This window comes from Eptatretus burgeri, chromosome 11, assembly GCF_056783735.1.
Source record: "Eptatretus burgeri isolate ZD-2024b chromosome 11, Ebu_testis_v1, whole genome shotgun sequence".
NCBI lineage: Eukaryota > Metazoa > Chordata > Myxini > Myxiniformes > Myxinidae > Eptatretus > Eptatretus burgeri.
This window is the reverse complement of record NC_140971.1, coordinates 32523249-32539374: the sequence shown is the minus strand read 5'-3', so window position 1 is coordinate 32539374 and position 16126 is coordinate 32523249. Positions and strand designations below refer to the sequence as shown.

Below are 16126 nucleotides of genomic sequence, written 5' to 3'. Positions count from 1 at the left end.
TGATGTAAAATGAAAATTTTTTAAAAATAAAGTTCGATTTAATGCCTTCTGTTCCAAAAATATTTCACAGTCTTGTATTGTTCATCTATAAAATAGGATCCTATGTATGCAATAATACCTTTACACCTCAAAATTCCCTGTCACAGGTGTATTAAAGTGAGAGATAAGAAACACCATCAGGTATATCTTCACATGTGCTCGTTTGCAGTCATGTCTCACCGGCTCCGACGAAACACCAAAGGCATCAACCTCCGAGGGAACCAAGATGCAAGCGCAAACATTACGACCCATAGGATGGCCAACTCATCCAGTATCTGTCCCAGGAAGCTCAATGTTGCATGGAAGTAGGCCGAACCGAGCCCTAATAGGAAAATGGAAACGTGTGACAGCTTCCGGATAGCAGACATTAAATCAACCCATCACCATCCATCATTTCAATTGGAAAACCAACAGATAGGTCCGTTTGCATTACGCACCGAGGATAATGAAAGTGGACCTGGAGACTCACCCACAAACACGAGTAAACCCCAAACCAGGTAGATATCGCCACTGAAGTGCTCGGCATATTGCTTCGACAAATGCATGCAGATGGGCGGTAGCACGAAGAATAGGGCATTGCTCACCTACGTCACACCATATATGAACGGAAATAACCCAATCCCCCAAAAGGGAATGCAAAATTGGTGTCGAGACCACCAAAATATATACCGATAAAACAGAAATGCACAATCATGAAAGCAAAGCGTGCCTTCCCTGGAAATACAATACGCCAATTGTTTTGTATTGGAGAGGCTGCACAAAGGGAGTCTCACCGTGTTGTAGAACTCTGCAATGGATGGCACAATTACATAGTTATGTTCACACCAATCCACGTCGGAGCTTCCGGCTAACATCTGCTTCCATACATGCTCCTTCATCACCTGGAAGAAACGCACACAAATAAAACACATACGTCGCTCTGTTCATCAACTGAAGACATCGATTTCAGCACCGAATAACGATGCGGGTCCACAAAGGAATATCTGCTATAATTAATAGAGTTTGTGTGGCTGTAGTTATGTCAGCAATATTCACTCATCAATTGGTTGTGGCACTGACCAATCGGGTGTGCTGTTTTTCCATTCCCTCTTTGATTGGTCGTAGCACTGAGATAATGACAATATCGGTGATTTCCTTGTGACATCTTTATCACACACCTTCCTCACCTCGCGTTTCCTCACCTCTCACAGCAGTGATTAGTGTTAGTGATTATGGTGAGGCGTCTATCATACATCTTCCTCACCTCGCGTTTCCTCACCTCTCACAGCAGTGATTAGTGTTAGTGATTATGGTGAGGCGTCTATCATACACCTTCCTCACCTCGCGTTCCCTCACCTCTCACAGCAGTGATTACAGTGTTAGTGATTATGGTGAGGTGTCTTTATCACACACCTTCCTCACCTCATGTTCCCTCACCTCTCACAGCGGTGATTACAATGTTGGTGATTGATTGATTACAATGTTGGTGATTGATTGATGACAATGTTGGTGATTGATTGATTGATGACAATGTTGGTGATTGATTACAATGATTACAATGTTGGTGATTGATTACAATGATTACAATGTTGGTGATTGATTACAATGATTACAATGTTGGTGATGAATTACAATGATTACAATGTTGGTGATTGATTACAATGTTGGTGATTGATTGATTACAATGTTGGTGATTGATTTATTTATTGATTACAATGTTGGTGATTGATTGATTGATTACAATGTTGGTGATTGATTCAGGTCAGGTATGGGAGCATGTGCCAGAATAGCGCGTCGCTGCGTCCACTTTCCGCCGGTACTCCAGGGGCCTCCGTCTGGCCTTCCGCCAGGCAGATGCCAGGCCCATCCCCATCTCCTCGAGATGCCGGTCAACCTGCTGCAACCACGAGGAACATGGTCGGCCCATTGGCCTCCTCCACTCACGAGACTCCTCGCTGAGAGAATCTGGTGAGCAGGATCACCGTCAGGAAAACGAGCCACATGTCCATACAGCCGCAACTGATGCTCACAGACTATGCAGGTAACAAATCTCATCCGAGTCTCTCTCAGCAACCACTCGTTGGACACAAAATCTGACCAGCGATAGCCAAGGATTCTCCGAAGAGACCTGGTACCAAAGGAATTAAGTCTCCGTCTCAGATCCTTGGTCAGAGTCCAAGTCTCGCATCCATAGAGCAAGACTGGAAGCACCAAGGACCTGAAAACTCGGACTTTCGTCCTCCCACACAGGTACCGGCAGTGACACACCCCATGATCCAGTGAATCCATGACTCCCCAGGCCCGACCCAGACGTCTATCGACCTCTGACTCGCAGCCAGCAAAGACATGAATATCACTGCCAAGGTAAGTGAATCTCTCCACGACCTCAACATCCTCACCACAAACAGGCACAGACAGGACAGCAGCATCCAATATGTCATTGAAAGCCTGGATCTTAGTTTTGACCCAGGAAACCCATAATCCCAGCGGCTCCGACTCCTCATTCAGCACCTCGAGGGCCCCCAAAAGGATGTCTAATGTCTCCGCAAAGGTGACTGCATCATCTGCAAAATCAAGTTCCGAGATCTTGACATTCCCAAACGATGCACCGCAGCTTGATCTTTCCGACATCCTCCCTAAAATCCAGTCCATACAAGTGCTGAAAAGTGTGGGGGCCAATACACACCCCTGACGAACTCCAGTAACAACTGGAAATAAGTCAGTTTGATTGTAACTGATTGATAACTGTAACAGTAACTGATTGATCTGATGTCTGAACTCTACTCTGGTACTGAGAGTGCTGTGAAGTGTGGTGGCCTTCACTTCAGACTCCTCTGTCAAGAGCCTACCACTCTCTGCTCGAACTGCAGTGCTCCGAGGGATGGGCTTGGATGAACGCAATGCGCGAATTCCCCTGTAAGCAGGATGAGAATCACCTGTCCACAGGTGATCATCTACCCCCTCACAGATTCCTCGCACATAGGCCTCCTTGTCCACCCTCAGTGCACGTACAGTTTTACGCCTCAGCTCCCTGAACAGCTCAGCTCTGCCATTCAGCCTGGCCCTGCGACTCTGGTCAATGGTATCCAGTGTCCCTTGAGAGACAAAATTCTTCTTTGCCCTGCAGTGAGTTCCAAGACATCCACCGGCAACATCAAGGACGGTGGTCTTGAAGGCACTCCACAACTCTTCAGGACCCCCCAAAGCACCCAGACCCCCCAAATGTCCACTCAACCTGTTCGCAAACTCCTCAGCCACTCTCTCATCCTTGAGCTTGCCAACATCCAGCCTAGGTTGGGTTGGTACCATTCTCCAGGATTTAAGGTGCAGCTTTAGAGTTGCTACAACAAGCCGGTGGTCAGTATTGAGGAACTGAGCACTCCGGTAGACCCTGCAGTTCTGGATCATCCTCCAGCGACCGTCAACGAGGACATGGTCAATCTCCTTTACCACACCGCCAGCGTTGGAATACCAAGTCCAGCGATGAGCTTGTGGGCGCTGAAACCATGAACCAGCCACCCTAAGTCCATGACTTCTTGCAAAGTCAAGGAACTTAGTGCTATTGTGGTTCATAGTTCCTGACCAATGGGGACCAAACATGTCTCATAACCATCCCTATCCGTTCCAGTTGATGCATTGAAATCCCCAAGACTAGAAGTGTATCTCGTCTGGGGCACTGATCAACCACAGACTCGAGTGTGGCGTAGAATGCATCCTTCACGGTGAGGTCACTCGCCTTAGTCGGAGCATAAACAGAGACCAGGGAAATGACACCCAAGGAGTGACGAATCCTTAGTCTCATAATATGCTCGTTGACCGGTGTTACCTCAATTATCATTGGGGTCAGCTTATTGGACACAGCTACAGCAACTTCTTCGGTATGGCAACCATAAGAGCGACCTGACCAAGAGTAGGTGTAACCACCCACCATTATTTCTCCGCAATCCGGTCTCCGAACCTCAGAGAGTGCTGCAATACTGATGTCCAAACGCTTGAGCTCAGATGATAACAGAGATAGGTGATCATCCTCTCTTAGGGATGACATTCCATGCACCCACCCGAAGGGACCGCCTCAGGTTAACCCAAGGAGACCACCGTCTGGTGGACGACACCTCAGCACCACTCCGACACACTCTCCCGCAATCTGACCCAGGGATGTTACCCCGTGGTTTCCCTCCTTTCATCAAAGATTGGGGGTCCCGAAGGCGTTGCCCCAATCCCATCATCTGGTAAGCTGCCCTGCGAAGGGAAGCTGCACAGGAGGTACTCCCACGGAGTGGGTTTTCAGATTTTTTTTGCGTTTTGCGGAATGAAGGGTTTTACGGTGGCCGGAGTGCAAATCCTGCCACCAACCTCCTAATAAAAAAGTAACCCAACTGCAGGAGGACGTCCGCAGACACAGTTGGGCACTAGATATGGATGGCCGTTGGCTCACAAGGAGCTCCTCCGCCCTTTGACAGGTTTTGTTTTTAATCCTGCTGGGTGTCCATATCCAAACACCCTCCTCACCAAAAAACCTGGTGGGGGAGACGGTTTTGTCGCCGACAACCCGACCATGGAACAGGTTAGTACAGGTTTACATGGTACCTGTAGCAGGTCACAGATCTAACCTGTGATTGATTGATTGATTGATTGATTACAATGTTGGTGAGTGATTACAATGCGGCATCTTTATCACACGATTTCTTCACGTCGTGACTTATCCTGGTAATTAGTAAATGGATCTCGGTGCTATCCATGACAATTTTACGTTTCTTTGACGTCCCGGACACAAAGCAGTCATCTGTGCCCGGTGGGCGGACACCACACAGGTCCACCCGCTCGGAAGGCGGGGTGCCCTCTTGGAACTACAATAGCCTTATTCAGGAAACAGCATTTTCCTATATACATATATACACACATACATATATAAATATACATACATGAACCACGTGTTCAGTAAATAATCACGAACAACAAAGGCAGACGAGACCAGTCGGGGACAGGAACTCGTCCCGCGCCGGAGTTGAGCAAAACAAGCCCAGGCAAGAAACACAACAAACACACCCGGCTCGGAGCGCACGATGACGTTTACCTTCGGACAAAACAACCTTCCAAACAACTCGTAAAAACTCACAATGAACTTTGAAAAACTTTTAAACCACTAAACTCTCACGTCATAAACTTTTCGATGGCGTGTAAACGCACAGTGTGACCATACCGTCACGAAGTGCCACGCAATTGTTCTACTCGAGAAGTCCACCGACAGGGTGTAACGATCGACCGCACGACCACAGTGAGCCGAGTGTCCACGCGGACGTCCGTCGTCTTGTCGTGTTGTCACTTGGCGTCCGCTCGTGCGATTCACATTCCGGCTTCGGCTCCCGCCCTTCGGTCTGACTTTTCACTCCAATGTTTATCTGAACCTGATACAACAAGCCTTTTCCTCTTCTGCCGATCTCTCCTCCTCTTTTACTTCTATCACCCTTGGGCATCATCCGCACGGCTTTGCAGAATCACGAACGCCTTTCGTAACGGCAGCGCAGCGAACCCTGGATCGCATCGCCGGAGGGGGAGGAGCCTGCGAATGGGGGGAGGAGCCTGCGAATGGGGGGAGGAGCCTGCGAATGGGGGGAGGAGCCTGTAAATGGGGGAGGAGCCTGCGAATGGGGGGAGGAGCCTGCGAATGGGGGAGGAGCCTGCGAATGGGGGGGAGGAGCCTGCGAATGGGGGGGAGGAGCCTGCGAATGGGGGGGGGCGGAGTTAAAGACGATGACGTGATGACCGGTGGTGGCTCGAACGGCGACTCGATGCTTCGTGGCAGCTGAAAGCTGTGCTTCCGGAATAAATATGTGTATATAATATAAAATAGATTAAAACGAGACGTTAAATGTCTATATAGATTTTATTTTCATCGCAGGAATAGGTTCGTGTGTGTAAAAGCTGTTTTGTTTACACGTGTTGGTTTGACGGTGCTGTTGTTGGTTATGTTGTACAAAAACCAACCGTGTTTATTATTATTATTTCCTCATCCATGTGACACATCACCACAGAACTGGTAGTAAAACGCCATTTTGAAGAGTTCTTTCGCGCCTGACAGACTCGGTTTGCTGTGTTACTATCGGTGACGTTTCCTCACCAAGAGGGACGCGGCGTGTTTTGTGGAGGAGTTACCGGTTGGTGCATACGTTTCCTCTCACTGGAATTCTTATTTAAATTCCACAACGATGTGATTATTAGCACCAGAGTTGTCTAGCTTTGAGCTGCGGGTGCACGGTCGAACCCAAACTCCAAACCTCCAGTGTTTATCCTTGTCTTTCTGATTGATATTGTTGATCAAAGTAATGGACGGTTTCAGTACCCATGATGCAGTGCGCGGGCGCCATATTGGTTAGCCAGCTACACGAGCGGGAAAAAGCTAAACAAGGCTAAGTAATGTTCTCTGAATCAGAATTCTGTGGTGATTACGAAAACCGATTTCTTAATTCCCTCAGCTGCTGATTTTCGGTGAAGAACGCCATTTCGTGCTTTTTATTTATTTATTTTTGTAATTTATTTATTCATTCATTCAGTCTTCACCCAAAGATGTCAAAAAATCGTTTTTAATTCAGTTATATTTAATATCGTCACTACACGTGTGTGAGGTGTTAAAAATGAAGCCCATCTTTTGGGGGACATGGGCAAATATTAAAAAAAGATTGTGGAATTGAGGTTTCACTACCCATGGTGCAGTGCGCGGGCGCCATATTGGTTGGCAACCAAACAAGCGAGAAAGGTTAAACAAGACGTATCAAGGTGAAATAATTGACGTAACCTTCTTCCATTGCAGTAAGTCAGAATAACAAGATAAATGTGCTACACTGTAGAGCTACCGATGCGATTTGTTACCAGGGAAGTGAAGGCAACCAACATGGTGGGGCGCACGGCATCATTGGATAGCTGTGAAAACCCTCGAAACTAGTCTACAGGACATGATGGTTACTAAGCCCGACTGGTTTCACCACAGGGGGCTGTCTATAGGTTTGCTCTCCGTCTGTCCGTTCGTTTGTCCCACCTGTGGGGGTTTTTCAGACGAGTTACAGAAAAAGTTCGAGTTTCAGGACGTTTTTAACCTCCGCCATCGAAGATGGACGGAGGTTACTGTTTTCACCCCTGTCTTTGTTTGTTTGTTTGTGAACAGTATTACGGATAGTAAAAACTCCTGAACGGATTTCGACGAAACTTCGTGGGGGTATTAGGTATGGTCCAAGGATCATGCCATTAGATTTTGGACTTGGTCCAAAGTCCAATATGGCCGCTATGGCGGCCATTTTGAAAGAATAATTGAATTTTTGTTTTTGCATTTCTACATGTGTTAAGTGATTTCCAACCAAAAATAAATAAATTTGTTAGAGAAAAAAAAAACAAAATTTTGCAACTTTTTTTTCAAAAAAAATTTCGATTTTATTTGAAAAAGATTTTAATTTTTTTTTTCTTGCATTTCTACATGTTTTAAGTGATTTCCAACCCAAAACAATTTGCTGGAGAAAAAAAAACTAAGAAATTTTGCACCTTTTTTTTTCAAAAAAATTTCGATTTATTTTTTTTTTTATTTTTTTATTTTTTTTGGGCATTTCTACATGCCCGTCAATCTCGTTTAGTTTATTCAATCGTGGTTCAGTGGAGGCTGATCCGTTTTGACCAACAATGAATAGGACATCAGCTTCACTTAAGTGATCCAGCAGTTTTGGCGGCGGAGGTTTTGCACTCGACCGAGTGCTCCCCCTCTAGTTTTTCAATATTTCAGAGTTATGCCCTTTTTAAACTTGGACAGGACGGGAATACTGCACTGTAAATGGTGGAGACTTGTAATATCCTCACTCACCTGGAAGAACCGCTGCACGATACACATTTACATGGAGAATTTGTGTCCACACCCTCCCAAGACTACCAGCAAAGATAAAATCACCCCGACGCATTAATCAGGGTCGTGCTGACCCCATGCAGCAAGTCTGGATGTAATTGGCTCAGAACTATCGAAGTAGCACAACAAACAAATTCTGATCCATGAATTATCGTGAGAAAACATGTAGAAAGTTGATGTCGGTACTCATTTGTTCCTTTAATTGATAGTTGTCATGGGAACGTAGATATTGTGGATAAAATTGACATTTTTCTCCTCCTCCTCCCCCCCCCCCCCCCCATTTTATCAGAAACTGTACCATTATCGTTAACTTTCAAAAGTAACTGCTTATTAAAACCAGGCACATATATATATATATATATATATATATATATATATATATATATATATATATATAGATATATATATATATATATATATATATATATATAATGAAACTAGTTTGTGTTGTACATAATTGTGCCAAAGCAAGGCCGAGCCTCTGGCATGATTCTGTTTTAATGACTAAATTTCATCTATATATAATTCCAGCAATCTGTGTGTGTGTGTGTGTGTGTGTGTGTGTGTGTGTGTGTGTGTGTGTGTGTGTGTGTGTGTGTGTGTGTGTGTGTGTGTGTGTGTCTGTGTCTGCGACCGCTGTTTCTCGACAACCACTGGTCCGATCTCATTGAAACTTGCCAGGTATATTGCTGGGGACCTGTGGATGTGCCTTTTTAAGGTTTGATATTAATCGGACAAGTGGTTCCAAAGTTATGGCCATTTATTTACCAAACCAATGACGGGACACGGTGCTATGATGTCACCACTGACGTCACAATTCTTCCTCTTTTTTTTTTTTGCACGTACAGCTACGCACATAGGCCACTCAAGTACGGGCACGCACGTACGGGCCCGCACTAGTTTTAATAAATGCGACTTCTCATTTCAGATCGGTAGCTGTCTCATCATAGGAGTCTCATCATTCAGCCGTCTCATCATCCTCAGCATCGCACATGTTTTCAGTGATACCCTTGTCAATTACACTGGAGAATATCACTGTCTACTTCATCAAAGGAAAAAGATTATTCAGCCATCTCGTCATCTTCGTCATCACTCATCTCTTTGTCTGTGCTTTTGTCGATCTGAAGACGAGCAGCTTCTGGAACTTGTCTGCCTTCAAACCATTTTATGGTGTATTTGTTATTCTCCAGTATCCATCCATTCTCCTCTGGCTTCCAGGCCGTGACATAGATGTTTTTCTGGCTTCACAGTTCATCTAGTTGCTGCAAATATAGCATTCTGAGCAGCAAACTGTATATAGAAGTCCACACATGTATTTGTCTCGACCTTCTTTGAACAGGAACAATACAGAACAAGAAAAAACTGCAGTAAAGCACCAGGTGGTTTTACCTGTCCCTCTGCCAGGGCTTCAGCTGTCAGCTCCCTCGGTAAATCTTTGTATGATGGTCATAGCTCTTGTATTGTTCCTCTAATGTGGCTCGCAGCCTCTGTCACCTTAAAGTCAAAGGAACTGCCATATTGCTGAGCAGAATCAATAGCTTGGTGCTTGTCCATATGAATATTATACAGAATGTTTCCTTGCTTTTTAATCTGGATTTTGCAATTTTTAAATCGGGTCCAAAATGGTTTGATACCTTGTCAGCTAGGGACTGGACACTATAAGCCGAACTGTCAACATGCAAATCATTTCGTATTGATTTGAAGCGTGCATGGATCGACGTCTTGAATTCAGCATGACTGTCTGTGATGACACTCTGACATAATCTTTAAGGATTTCAAATGCCCTTGTATGAGTGTCCTTGAACTCACTATATTCTGTATTTTCAGATGTTGAAGCGTGCTCCCTCTGTGATCTGTTCAAGTATGTCTTGTGGCGAGAATGGGGGTACTTCATCTCCTTTGCAATAAAATTGACATTTCCGAGTTTTGTGAGCATATGGAAGTCTTTTAATATGACAGCAGCCGCCTTCTCTGCTTGCTCACCGTCTTTTGTTTTGCAACTACCAAGAAGCTTAACTTTTTGCATTTACAATTGCAAAAAACACAGGTAGTCTGAAATACCCCAGATGATGTAGTTTCTGGATGAGGAACTTGAGATCAAAGTTCTCTTCCTGGGGATTGCTCAGTTGTTTTTGGGTTGATGTCAGCTGGGTTCTGTCCAAGTTTTGGAACCGCAGTGAAATTTTTATAACCGGAGCTGTGATAGCCTATACCGTATTTCTGTTGTAGTCTTTGGGTAGGCCTCTGCACCTTGATGCATATTTGAGCTCTCACTGAGCATAGACGCATGGGTTTCCCTTGCAGCTGACAACTTCTCCAGGATTTGTTATCAAATGGCTTGATCTTAATCAATCTTCCTGTGTGCAGGATGCAAGTATGATTTGTTTCCGGCACCGCCATCTACAAATACAAAATGATGGTCAATTAAGCTCTGCAAGGCCATAATTATGTTCTTCTTATGTCTCTACATATGTGAGAAATTTCATCTTTTCAAAGAACACCAATTGTACACTTGTATCTCATCAACAATCACTCTAATAAATTCTAATTTTCATTAAAATGGGGCTCGGGGGAAACATTGTGTCCATTTTATCCACAATAACCTTATTGCCACAACAATTTTTGGTTTAAATGAGCATACAGTGCCTGTGGAAAGTCTACACCCCCTTTCAAAATTTCACCTTTTGTTGCTTTGTCACCTGGAATTAAATTGCATTAAATCAGACTTTTTTCCCCTTTTATTTACACATTGCAACCCACAACTTCCAAGTGAAAAACAAATTCTACAAATTTCGGAAAATTAATTCAAAATACAAAACTAGAATATCTTTGTTGGATAAGTGTTGTTGGATCATGTTATGTATGATTTTGAAGCTGAATGATTACACCTGAGCTAATTTACAATTGCTATCATAAGGGGGGTGGACACTCATCCAACCAAGATGTTCTAGTTTTGTATTTTTAATTAATCTTCTGAAATTTGTAGAATTTGTTTTTCACTTAGAAGTTGTGGGTTACGATGTATAAATAAAGGTGGAAAAAGTCTGATTTGATGCAATTTAATTCCAGGCTATGAGGTAACAAAAGGTGAAAATTTTGAAAAGGAATGTAGACTTTCTACAGGCACTGTAAGTGTACATCTGTCACCTTTTACATGTATAAAACATCGTTCATGGTGCTAATAAGACACCTGTTGGGTGATTTATGTCACGCAATATGCAAATTGTAAGTCTTTTTCTCAAATTATTGACAAAATTGTCTCCGATTAACAATAATGTCCTATTCTGAACATCTTTTTAATGTTAACCCATGTCCACAAAGAGGTGGGCTTTATTTTAATACCCCACATGTACATGTAGTGGCAATGTTTACATAACTGAATTTAAAATGATTTTTTTTTTTACATTTTTGGGTGAAAAAAAAACAAATCCACAAAATGGTGTTTTTCACAAAAATAAATCAACAGCTGCTACAATTAAGAAATTGGTTTTCGTCGTCAGCACAAAATTCTGATTCAGCAATCATCCTCGAACTTTTTGGCCTCAGACACCCGATTCAAAGAGCCGTAGCCCTTGCATTATAAACTACAGGCATTGAATGACATGCTCGTTCAGCATTCTTCATGGATGGAAAAAGGTTCAGACCTTCGATTCAACCACAAGAAACATCAAACTTCAACGTGATGTCAATGATCATAATGTCTTTCTCGCATCCTCAGCGATGCGGCTGAGCTTATGTGTGTGATGCACACAACTACTTGTTTTGTTGCCTTGTAACACCCTGCCTGGCCTGATGAACACTGCATAGCGACACATCTTATTCTAAAGATTACACAAAAATCTTGTGCAAGCTCCTGAACCCGCCTGATAGGAAATGTTTTCCCATTCCTCTTGATAATGGTCTTCTCATTTAAATTTTTTTTACAATTCTGTACTGGTCCAGATGAGTCATCATTTCTGTCTGCTTCCAGTGCCATCATTAAACTAGAATGGCACTCAGTGGAGCGCACACCTCTGCCAGGTTGAACTGTATACACTTTGTATCCCTCTGATATGCCGGATCTGCATCCGGACCTAAACCAAAATCTAATCAGCTTGTTCTTGTCACCTAACCAACTCGCCAAACTATTTTTGTCGTTACTCATCCAAAACTTTTTGAGATATCATGATATGAATATAGTTTTTGGCCCCATTTCTCAATGGTGAAGAATCACTTGAAAAATTCTCGTATCTAGATCCACATCATCACCAAAATCTAATCAAATCATCCTTGTGCGGTCCAGTAATGGAGTCAGAGTCGAGAGTTAAAATAACCTCTACCTTCTCAGGTGCAAAAGATAGAGTCCAGGAGCAGTTGAGTCTGACATGGAAGGATGGGTACCGAGAATGAGGGGTTGGAGACAAGATTTGGAAACAAACACAGAATTGAGGCATTCAGCCTTTTCATGAGCAGAATCAGCTGTGGTGCTATTTCAACTAAGGGAAGGGATGGAGGGGGAGCATACTCCAGAGCCAGACTTAACAAGGCATCACCAGGTTTTAGAGTTGGGAGGAAAGTTTGAAAGTTCATTCTTGAGGATGGACAGATGTTGTTTTCTGACTCTTTTCCTGGGAAGAATGGTAGCATAATTGAAGACAAGATGGCATGAATCTATGCATGATGGAGAGCAGAATTATGTGGAAGAATTCCCAAACTGAGTTAACATCAGGGGCAGTTGATATGAGAGACCGGTCCTCAAGATAGATGCCTGCTTACAGCTCTGTTAATCTCTTTGAGTGAAATACTCACACGAAATACTTTATAGACTTACTCACATTCTAATGGTGCTTTCCTGAGAGACATACTCACGTATTAATTGTACATACTTTTATCGAGGTACTTGGTTGAAAAAATTAAGTAGCGTGTACACTGGCTACCACCAGGTGGCATTTATGGCCTATGTTGGCACATTATGGGTGGACAGACAGACAGACAGAGAGACCGAATTCCAATACCCTCTCCTCTGGCATCATATTTATGCAGTTCTAAGCAGGCTTCTGAGTTCAGATCCCACTCGGTTGTTTAATTAATGCCAGGTGGGGTTGACTCTGCCTGTCATCCTGAGGTCGGCAAAATGATTGCCAACTTGCTGGTATCCTGTGTCGGAGTGGCGACCCATTCAGGATTGTGTCTAATAGCCAAGGTCACTGCTTTGGCAGCACCGACGCTCTGCACAGAGTATGGTCCCAATGGATGGATGGAATGACATCTTGGATGCTGCTATCTTGTCTGTAGATATTTGGTGTCAGGATGTTGAGGTCACAGAGAGATTCCCTTACCTTGGCTATGATATTCGTGTCCCTGCATGTTGTGAGCTAGAGGTTGATGGATGTGTTGGGGAATCATGAACTCGCTGGATCATGGGGTAATGAGCTGTGTCCGAGTCTTTGAGGAAGAAAGTGCACCTGTGCATTAGGAAGAAAGTCCGAGTCTTTAAGTCCATGGTGCTTCCAGTCGTGCTCGACGGATGTGAGACTTGGACTCTGACTAAGGTTCTGAGACAGACACTCAACTCCTTCGGGACCAGGTCTTTTCGGAGAATCCTTGGCTGTTGTGGTCAGACTTTGTGTCCAACGAGCATTTGTTGAGAGAAACTCAGATGAGATTTGTTACCTGCATCAGCTGCATCTGTATGGACATGTGGCTCGTTTTTCCTCACGCTGATCCTGCTCACCAGATTCTCCTGCAAGGGAGCCTCTTGGGCGGAGGAGGCTGAGCACGTGCCTCGTGGGTGCAGCAGGTTGATCGGCATCTCAAGTGGATACGGATGGGCTGGGCATCTGCCTGTGGGATGGCCAGACCGAGGCCCCTGGAGTACCAGTGGAAAATGGATGCAGCAACACGTTGATTCAGCGCATGCTCCCTTACCTGACCTGGTGTCTACTAATGTTTTCCTGCATGTGATTTATCTGCAAACTCCTCCATGAACCTTCTCTGATTCTGATGCACCATGCTCCGTTGCAGAGCGTCGGTGCTGCCGAATTTCTTTCTTAGCAAGGGTTGAACTGGGTGGTTTGCCGTTGCCTTCCCAGCAGTATTTACGGCAGTAATTTGGAATTTGTTCACGATACCGACAACACTCTTTCATTCCTCTTTTTCCCGCCTTTGGAATAAACTTCCTCACTCTATTCTTTCCCATTCTTCCCTCCAGGCTTTCAAAACAGCTGTTTACCACCACCTCTTATCTTCCCCCATCCAAATCCTCGATCTTTTCTACCCCCAATAATCCACCCAAGCCCACTTCCTTCATTTCTCCTGCTTTCCTTCCTGAAAGTCCCTGAAATGTCCATCTTCTCTTCGCCATTTTCCCCGTCCCATCCCCATCCCTCTCCCTTCCACAGTTCACCTAATGTGTCTGTTCCCCACTGTTTTGTCCCTTCCACTCCCGCCCCTCTTGTCTCATGCCTCCTTGCTGTGAGTTGTGTGTTCGCTCTCATACGAGCCTCAACCAAGGTATACAAAAAAATAAAAATAAAAAAAAAAGCTCACGGACTCTTTATGAAGGACTCTAGGATCTTTCACATCCACCAACTAATGCTGGCAGATGGGACGCCCAGTTTAACATCCATCCAAGGGACCGCACACACTTTGATGAATCACCCTGCCTGTGAAACACCGGGATGATAGTTGATAGCTGGGTTGGGATTCAAACCCAGGCTAGACAGCTTATAACCAAGTGTGTGTACCTCTCAGCTATCCTGCCAGCCCCCGATGGGCCAAAAGTATAAAAATAAATGAATAAAGTGCAAATATAAAAAAAGAAAATTATGCAAAATTAAAGACTATAAGAAAGGTCAGCAACGATAAATGTACTTTACAGCGCTTGTTGATCATCAATCCAGAGAAAATGTGTATCCTTTTGCTGGCACTTGATCAGTGAGTCAAACTGTCCCTGACATTTACAACTTCTCACTGAAATTATGTACTAGCCAATACTAATCCTTTTTTAAGTACTTGACAATAATTCTCAATCAGTTATAGTCCAATTAAGTGTGCACACTGCAAAGAAGGGTGTCATCTCTTCTCCATAGAATTGGACCAGGATGGTCGATGAACTACGAAGGAGGCTGGAATTCAAGAATGTACTCACACAGACACAAGTGGGTATTCTTTGTGTTGCTCTCACTCCGTGTCTTTCATGTGAAGGTCACTGTATGGCAGAATGCTTTGATTACCATTCTTGGTTCGCTAATGTGATCGTGTTTGCCTTTTATCTGCAGACTGTCGCAAAGCTGGTGGCTGCTGTTGTGAAAGAGTCATCGGGTAGAATTAGTAAAGTGTCCAAGCAGGTAAGAAGTGAGGGACAGAGAGACAGAGACACACACAGAGAGACAGATATGGATAAAATGAATTTAATGAAATTATTTATTGCTTGATAGCATCTTAGTATAACAGATGAAATGAAATGGAAGACCAAGAAGGAACAAAGGCATACTTGAGTTGCTGAGCTTTTACACAATTGATAACAGTTATATAAACAAGAATGGCACTCGGTAGAGCACATACCTCCACCAGGTTGAACAGTTTACGTTTTGTATCCCACTTATAGGCCGAATCTGGATCTGAACCTTAACCAAAATCTAATCGGCTTGTTCTTGTCACCTACCCAACTCATCCACCAAGTTTTGTCATAACCCGTCCATAACGGTTTAGATATCGTGATATACCTTATCGTTTTGACACCATCTCTCAATGGTGAAGAATCACTTCCAAATATAAAAAAAATTCTCATCTCCAAATCCAGATCTTCCCCAAAATCTAATAAATGTGTCCTTGTCACACACCCAAGCTGTCCACCAAGTTTTGTACGAATCCTTCCATAACTTCTTGAGATGTCGTGCTCACAGAGAGAGAAACAAACGGGTGAAAATATAACCTCTGTCCATCTTCAGTGGCCAAGGTATAACCAACAACCGATTATCCAAAGTGAGAGTCCCCAACACATCCCTCCACCTCTTATTTGTCTTTCCACCTCGTACTGCCACTTGAACATCGAGTTTTTCCATCTGAGAAGGTCAAGAGGTATCTCCTCAGTTACAGGCCCTGATGACATCGATGTTTGTGTTCTCAAAATATGCTCCACTGAACTGGCATTTCCTCTGTTTGTCCATTTTGGCATCTCATTTATTTTGAGCCACTTCCCATCTGTTTGGAATGTGACAAACATCTGTTCCATTTACAGTATCT

General features: G+C 43.9%; 3 protein-coding genes across 9 annotated transcripts in view; 1 reads left to right on the top strand and 2 right to left on the bottom strand.

Moving 5' to 3' along the window:
- ACER2 (alkaline ceramidase 2) overlaps positions 1-5578 on the bottom strand; it is a 22659-nt gene extending 17081 nt beyond the window's left edge. The window contains exons 1-4 of one of the 3 annotated variants that reach the window (XM_085845805.1): positions 5219-5578; positions 813-920; positions 509-623; positions 220-361 (exon numbers count right to left, since the gene is read on the bottom strand). In XM_085845805.1, coding sequence (XP_085701931.1) covers positions 220-361; positions 509-623; positions 813-917 — 362 coding nt within the window. In that variant the 5' untranslated portion in view covers positions 918-920; positions 5219-5578. Of the gene's footprint in view, positions 1-219; positions 362-508; positions 624-812; positions 921-5173; positions 5194-5218 lie in introns of those variants that run through there. The other 2 variants (XM_085845806.1, XM_085845807.1) reach the window with 2 other exon arrangements.
- Positions 1118-5167, bottom strand: LOC147016796 (uncharacterized). The gene is made up of 2 exons (XM_085845804.1): positions 1360-5167; positions 1118-1205 (listed from the first exon to the last, which is right to left on the bottom strand). The coding sequence occupies exon 1, from the start codon at positions 3616-3618 to the stop codon at positions 1756-1758; it is 1863 nt and encodes a 620-aa protein (XP_085701930.1). The 5' UTR covers positions 3619-5167; the 3' UTR covers positions 1118-1205; positions 1360-1755.
- Positions 5579-5902: 324 nt separating the features above from the next.
- Positions 5903-16126, top strand: part of FOCAD (focadhesin) — a 174669-nt gene continuing 164445 nt past the window's right edge. For 2 of the 5 annotated variants that reach the window (XM_085845795.1, XM_085845791.1), the window contains exons 1-3: positions 5930-6173; positions 14971-15039; positions 15160-15228. In XM_085845795.1, coding sequence (XP_085701921.1) covers positions 14983-15039; positions 15160-15228 — 126 coding nt within the window. In that variant the 5' untranslated portion in view covers positions 5930-6173; positions 14971-14982. The other 3 variants (XM_085845794.1, XM_085845792.1, XM_085845793.1) reach the window with 3 other exon arrangements.